At 44.7% G+C, this 7,347-nt stretch overlaps 1 protein-coding gene across 1 annotated transcript; it reads left to right on the forward strand.

Moving 5' to 3' along the window:
• Positions 1-360: 360 nt before the first annotated feature.
• On the forward strand, positions 361-6,427 carry LOC125390019 (retinol dehydrogenase 16-like). Its single transcript, XM_087901988.1, has 4 exons — positions 361-843; positions 2,945-3,203; positions 4,801-4,964; positions 5,456-6,427. The coding sequence occupies exons 1-4, from the start codon at positions 531-533 to the stop codon at positions 5,671-5,673; spliced, it is 954 nt and encodes a 317-aa protein (XP_087758114.1). The 5' UTR covers positions 361-530; the 3' UTR covers positions 5,674-6,427.
• Positions 6,428-7,347: the final 920 nt, after the last annotated feature.

Raw genomic sequence — 7,347 nt, forward strand, 5'->3', positions numbered from 1 at the left:
CTTGAAACCCGAAGAGTAGTTGTGTTTTCTGAGGAGACTGAGGAGGACACCTGAGCTAAGAGCAGGATTTCCTTGTAAATTGTGTCCTGAGTCCCAGCACCCACCCAAGTATGTTCACAAATCCTGCATTTGTGGAGGTGGAGTGCAAGATGCTGAGACACAGGTGAGGCAGGGACTTTACTGTATGGGCATGAGTAAGGAAACGTGCATGTATTCCCATATGAGTAAAAAGAGCAAAGATCATAAGAGAACAGAGGTGTGTTGCTGAATAGACAGTGATGTTTTCCTTGGCAGCAATAAAGGAATGGCAAAGGCCATTATATATTACAAAACCAAACAGGTGAGAGATCACAGAAGTGGGGCATGAATAAATACCAAGATAGGCAGTGGACAGAGAACCAAGTGTGGACTTCCTGCTAGAAGCCTGCATTCCCCTGTGTCTCCTGAGTCCTGTGTGCCTACTTTGTCCTCTGTGAATAGAGGCCAGGTTCACTCTGTCCCAGACTGTCTGTGCCTGTCCTTTGAGAGCCATGTGGCACTATTTGGTGGGTCTAGTGGGCCTGTGGACCCTCCTGCGCTTGATCAGGGAGAGGCAGGTGGTGAGCCATCTCCAAGACAAGCATGTCTTTATCACGGGCTGTGACTCAGGCTTTGGGAACCTGCTGGCCAGAAAGTTGGACAGGAGAGGCATGAAGGTGCTGGCTGCATGTCTGACGGAGAAGGGAGCTGAGGAACTGAGGAACAACACATCAAAGAGGCTGGAGACAGTGATCCTTGATGTCACCAAGACAGAGAGTATTGTGGCAGCCACTCAATGGGTGAAGGAGTGTGTTGGGAACAGAGGTACCATTGAGATCCTTGTCTGTGTCTGTTGGTTTGATTGTTTTTGAAGGGATCTCCTGTGTACACTCCATGACAAGATGCTTTATGTAGGTTGGGGCACTTGAAGTACCCTCAGCCTCCAGCCCTCCCCTGAACATTACCTGAGCACTTTCTCTCTCTCCAGCTCCTACCTGCTGTTTCTCAATCTCTCTGGTCTTGGTAAGAAGGTGCCCTTTGTAGGATTCACCTTCTCACCTTCCTGTCTGTGATCTGTCCTCTTCTCTATGTAGACAATCTAGACTGCTGGATGCTTAGAGCCGGGTCCCTTACTGGAGCTGAGGGATGGAATATGTTCCTGGGATATTTGTACAGGATATCTGGGGACGCATTTAGGTGGACCTCTTGAATCAGCACCGTCCTTGCTCTTACTTGTCACCTGCCATCCTCTGTGGAGGGGGACAAGACTGCTCCTGTGTAGAGCAGCCATGACAAGAGTAAGAACTGATTTGGATAAGTAAGATAGAAGTTACTCTTCTTTCATCCAGCTGACAGTGCTAATTGTGATGGCACAGAAGACAACCCTTGGTTTAAAGGAAATCTAAGAATAAGTTGAAAACATGGTGATTGTTCAAGTTACTAGATGTTAAACAACAAAATTTAACCTATAATTTAGCGCCCAGTGCATGAAAACGTTTTCACCTGTGTGCATTAAAGTAAATGCATTCTTTTCACTTAGAAAGGTGAGCAATTTTTACTTCAACATTTCTTTGATAATTTTTCTTTTGAAACATGGTTTCTCCATTTCTTGACTTTCTGGGACTCTGTAGACCAAGCTGTCCTCCAAGTCAGAGATCAGTCATCTTGTGTCTCCAAACTGCTGGGATTAAAGGCGTGTGCTTCCACTGCCTGGTTTAATTCAATATTTAATGAATTAAAAAAATGTAACTATCAAGAAAGCCACACTAATGAACCATACCTTCTCTCAGATCTGGGATTGTCCGGTATATTTGTGTTTATTTTAGCTTGAGATTTTAGGATAGGAAGTGGATACTGACTGGTCTTGAACTCACGACCTTTCTGCCTCAGACCCTCCTGTACCAGGATTGCAGGTCTGTGCCACCACCCACATCTTGTTCTGTGCATTTATGATCATAAGCACTGTCCTGGTACTCAAATTTCTGACCTTGTGGTGGGATCCTAGCAATAAAATATCTCAGTTAAACAATGTCAATGTTTCCAGCATCCTGGGTCGATTGTGTTTGTTTGGTGGTGGTTACTGCATCTTCAAGTATGGTGTAGAGGCCTTCTCCGACTCCATCAGTTAAAACATAAAAGTTAAACAGTTTATGTTTCCAGAAAGATAAGGTATGGGTTTTTAGTGAGTTGGCACATGAATTTTAGGGCCAATTCTTCAAAACCAATGAACACAACAAAAGCAGGAAGTAGCTTGGAAAACTATGCCCACATTCCCCCCTTAAGGACTATAGATATTTATCTTTATTTATAGAGTGCTGGTTACAAGATGTTATGGATAATTGTCTGGACAAAAAGCTAAACGAATGATATTGGATTCAGAGTTTTTGTTTAAAAAAAGGGGAGGAAATGCTGTGGGACAATGGTCTTTTATCCTGTCACTTGTCTTATTTTCAATAAAATGCTGATTGGCCAGTGGCCAGGCAGGAAGTATAGACGGGGTAACCAGGCAGGATGTAGAGGTGGCGTGATGAGAACAGGAGAATTCTGGGAAGAGGAAAGGTCACTTTGAAGCCATCACCCAGATGCAGAGGAAGCAGTGAGAATGACTTGCTGATAACAGGTACCAAGCACTGTGGATAAAACAGTCAAGAATTATGGGCTAATATAAATTATAAGAGATAATTAGAAGATAGAGCTAATAGGCTAACCAGTTTATAATAAATGCAGGCCTTTGTGGGTTTTCTTAGGGACTAAATGGCTTGGGGACCTGGTGGAAAGGAAACCTCTGTCAACACCATGCTGATCTTCATTGTGTCCTAGTCTCCAGTAAACACATGTCTAAGCTGTCTTATCTTGTGGAGTTTGTGCATTTCATCCATAACTATACCTGTGCTGTGTGACTCTTCCTCCTTCCCACTGTCCCCAGGACTCTGGGGCCTGGTCAACAATGCTGGCGTCTCCATCCCCTCGACTCTCAATGCGTTCCTGAAGAAAGAGGATTTTGCCAAGATTTTGGATGTGAACCTGTTGGGCGTGATCGAGGTGACTCTGAACATGATGCCCTTAGTGAGGAAGGCAAAGGGTCGAGTGGTCAATGTTTCCAGCATCCTGGGTCGATTGTGTTTGTTTGGTGGTGGTTACTGCATCTCCAAGTATGGTGTAGAGGCCTTCTCCGACTCCATCAGGTAATGATAGGGATGTGAGTATCTGAAAGAATCATTGAAATAGTGTTTTATTTAAACAAGACCATTAGGAGGCCATCATGAAGAAGACACGCTCTGGTTTTGGGATTCTGTAACTGTCTCCTTGTTGGAAGTATGTGATCATTCTCCAGAAATACATTTCCATGTCTCCAGAAAATGTAGGGCCGACACAGGATCTATTTATTTATTTATTCATTTATTTATTTATTTATTTATTTATTTTATTTTAGACACAATGTATGTAACCTTGACTGGCCTATAATTCACTATGTAGACCAGGCTGGCCTCAAACTCATACAGACCTATCTCTGGAGGACTGGAATTAAAGGAATCTGTGAAGATGAAAGTTGTGTGCCAGCATCCTGCCAAGTTCAGTTAATCATATCCTGATTAGAGCTGGAGACATGGCTCAGCAGCTAAGAGCACTGGCTGGTCTTCTAGAGGATCCAGGTTAATTTCCAGAACCCACATGGCAGCTCACAACTGTCTATGACTCCAAGATCTGAATCTCTCAAATACACACACATGCAGGAAAAACACCAATGCACATAAAAATGTAATATCCTGCTGTAGTAGAAGGCTCAGAAAGGTAATATTTTTGAGGCATAATCAGACATATGATACTTTGGGAAGAGTCCAGACTCTTGACCTTTAATGATGGTCAACTCGAGGATGTCCATGAGGTGGGCTGAGCATCTCATTCCGTTCATATCGTAGTTTCTCGACTCTTGTTATAGTCTGTGGTCAACTCAATATAGAATCACAAGAAAGCTTTCCCCCAGGCCTTAAAAACTCTGACAACTGAGAAATTACAAGAGGAGAGAGAGAGACTATGGCCATCCTTGCAGTGAGCAGAGCAGTTATCAGACTTAGGGTCCTAGAGCAAGAAGCCAAGTGGAAACTGAGAAGCCTGGTGAGGAGGTCTGTTGGGGAAAGTGGTCAGTCTTAGGCTCTGTGTGTCCACTGAATGTGCTGCTGGCTGCTACTCAACAAAAGGATAAGTCATGTGATACAGGCAGGAGGCTGAGTTGGTGGGCACATGCAGGCATGTAGGGAGCATGAAAACCACAGACAAGCCTGTACTTCATGATCTTCACGAGGCAAATAGGAAGAGAGTGAATCAGGGGAGCCATGTGTGCCATGCAGCCTGTGAGTTGTAGAGAATGGGGGGATGGTAAATGTGAGAAGCACTAAGAAAGCAGCCAGAGAGTGTTTCCAGGAAGATGCCTGCAGGAGCCATGGCCCAGCTGGATGAGACGGGTTTAGGGAAGGTTCAAACCTAAGAGTGAGGAGGAGGTGACTTGGGCAAGGGTAACCCTTTGCACCTGGAATGTATAGACAGGTCTTACCTGGAGTCTAGTTTTAGGCCAGAGAGCTACATGCACCAAATACTTAGGGTGACACTTAAAGCACAGAGGCATTGCCCTCACCATGAGATTCATCCCCATCTGGTACACAACACCTGTCTGAAGCTTGTGGCCTCTCCTCACCACAGGCTGGCGTTGTCATGTGACTGTGCTCTGATTCTGAGTGACCTCACAGAAAGTCCTCTGAAATCCTTGACGTCTCTATCTTGCAGGAGGGAGCTCTCCTATTTTGGAGTGAAGGTGGCCATTATAGAGCCTGGTTTCTTCCAGACTGCTATTTCCAGTAGTGACAGGCATTTGTCACATAACAAGATGCTGTGGGACCAGGCCAGCTCAGAAGTCAAAGAGATCTATGACGAGAAGTTTTTGTCATCCTGTGAGTGGGTTTTGGGGACCAAAGCAAATAAGTCTAGACTTCTGAGTCTCCTGTTGGTGTTGACAGCAGTCACCCTAAGGTGTTTCTTCTTAAAATGAGCATGTTTAGCTCTGTTTTCTTGGTACAGAGTGATCATCTGTCCACATAAAGAGATTCTTGGCTTCTAGAACATTAGGAGTTGTTTCATTTAAAACCTTATTTTATGACATGAAAGAGAAACTGGAGTCAGGAAGCAGTGACTTTCCCTGAGCTTGGACTTGTTTCCACTCTTGCAGAGACAAGAGAGTTCTCTGAACAGAGACCCAGGTGGAGCATGTGTGTGGTTCCTCCTTGAAGCTGGGCTGTGTCCTCCTGACAACCTCAGACAGGCTAGGCTTGGGCATGGCTTCAGATGTGAGCAGCTTGGGCTCTAGTGAGACTTTCCTCCACGTTGGTCTAGAGCAGGAAGTGGTAGAGATAATCACCCCCGGAATCTTTCTCCTTTTGCATAGATGAAACAAGGATAAAGTTATTGGACAAACTGTCCAGCAAGGACCTATCCTTGGTGACAGACTGCATGGAGCATGCGCTGACTTCCCGCCACCCCCGGATCCGATACTCAGCTGGTTGGGATGCCAAGCTCTTCTACATCCCTGTGAGCTACCTGCCCACCCGTCTTGCAGATGTCATCTTGTTCTGGACCTCCACGAAGCCTGAAAATACTCTGTGAAGCCTGCATCTGTTTCCGTAGTTGGGGGTATAACAGTGTATAAGCAGGGTATAAGCAGTGAGAGAGAGAGGATCCTCAGAAGACAGGGGCTGGGCTCGGGGCAAACTTGTCATTGGTTGGGACATCCACAGGTGCCTGACTTGTCTTTCTTTGGTATGACTATGGAGAACATCAAGCCTCAGGAAAAGCTTCTATGTTTATACGATGATTCCAATCTTGATAAAAATAAGAAAGTGATTTTCCATGTATCAGGGTGATCCATTTTACTTATTTTAATTTACAAATCTATTATTTGTTTGTCTGCTTGTGTATCTATATTGCATGTGTGTAGGAATACCCATAGAGTCCAGATGATTGATTTTCTTGAATCTGAATGTACAGGCTATTGTGAATCACCTAACTGTGGAGTTGGGAACACAATTTAGGTCTTCTAGTCTACCACCTGTCCCTGTGGCTAAACTCCTTATTTATGGTTTTACTTAATTATACATTTTGAGAGAGGCTCTCACTATGCTACGCTCATGGGTCCCTAGAGGACAGGCCTTTGCACCCCCACTTGAGCTGTTTTGCACTCTTGTTGTTGGCTGTTCCAAAAACAAGAGCAAAAACAAGAACAAAACAATCTGTTGTTTTCAGCAATGTTTCTAAAGATGTTTACTCCTACGGTGATGAACTTGCTTTTGCTGGCTTGACCTCCCCTGCTGAGAGCTATATATACTGTGTGAGAAAGTAGAATAAAGGCTTGTCTGCAGAACCTGAAGTGTGCTGAGTTAATCCTGATGTCCCTCGCTCAGAAGAACGACGGTTACCATTCTGGCCCTACAAAATGGAGGGCCCACCGAGATCTGAGATAGAAGGGGTAGCAGATGGAGTCATCCTAGGCTGGTAAGTATGGACTGAGGTAAAAATGGGATCCACAAGCAGTAAGAGAGACTTGATATTTCAGATAGCTGAATTGTTAGAGAAACAAGGAACTGCAGTCAAATAGAGAACTATAGAGAATTTTCTTAAGAATATAGCCACACCATTCCATGGTTTTGACAGGTGGAGGTTTCAACATCTCTGATTGGAAATAGGTAAAAAGAAATTTGCAGAAACAACTGCAAAAGGAGGGTGCCGATAGTGTTCCTATATCTACCTTTTCACTATGGTGCCTTGTTCGTGATGCCCTGCTTACTGATAATGTGAAAGTGAGAAATACTCAAAGAAATACAGGAGGAGACTTGCCGGTCCATAGGATCGGTGGAGGAGTTGCACAAACACCAAAAGGAAATCTCAGGGGTTCCAGGGGTTCTGATGGGAACTTTGGAATCTGGCGCAGGACCAAGACTAGTGCCAAAGTCTGCACCCTTTTGGGTGCAAAACCAGATAGCAATAACCTCTGAGACAGAAAATGGGGAAGACAGCCTTAGCTCTAGTGCAGATGAGGAAGATCTGATGAGGAAGAATACCTAACGCAGGAAATTAAGGTACTTCAGAAAAGGCTGACATGCTGTAAGGACAAGAATTCCTTATGTGTGCCGTCAGCCCCATCTGCTTATAATGAGGACTGGGGAAGGAGGGAGGCCCATTGGGGACTGAGAGATGAATGGGAGACCAAAGAGGGCTCAGGAAGAAGAGGAGGTGTCTGCTTTCAGCCCTGGAACACATTTACTTTGATCATAGAGGTACCTG

The sequence above is a fragment of the Myodes glareolus genome, chromosome 26, assembly GCF_982192425.1.
Source record: "Myodes glareolus chromosome 26, mMyoGla1.1, whole genome shotgun sequence".
NCBI classification, from domain to species: domain Eukaryota; kingdom Metazoa; phylum Chordata; class Mammalia; order Rodentia; family Cricetidae; genus Myodes; species Myodes glareolus.

What these genes read in the sequence shown, in the direction of transcription:
- LOC125390019 (XM_087901988.1), top strand. Translation starts at nt 531, where the DNA reads ATGTGGCACTATTTGGTGGGTCTAGTGGGCCTGTGGACCCTCCTGCGC. An exon ending in GGAGTGTGTTGGGAACAGAG is followed by an intron (nt 844 to 2,944) that starts GTACCATTGAGA and finishes CACTGTCCCCAG; the next exon opens with GACTCTGGGGCCTGGTCAAC. An exon ending in CGAGAAGTTTTTGTCATCCT is followed by an intron (nt 4,965 to 5,455) that starts GTGAGTGGGTTT and finishes CCTTTTGCATAG; the next exon opens with ATGAAACAAGGATAAAGTTA.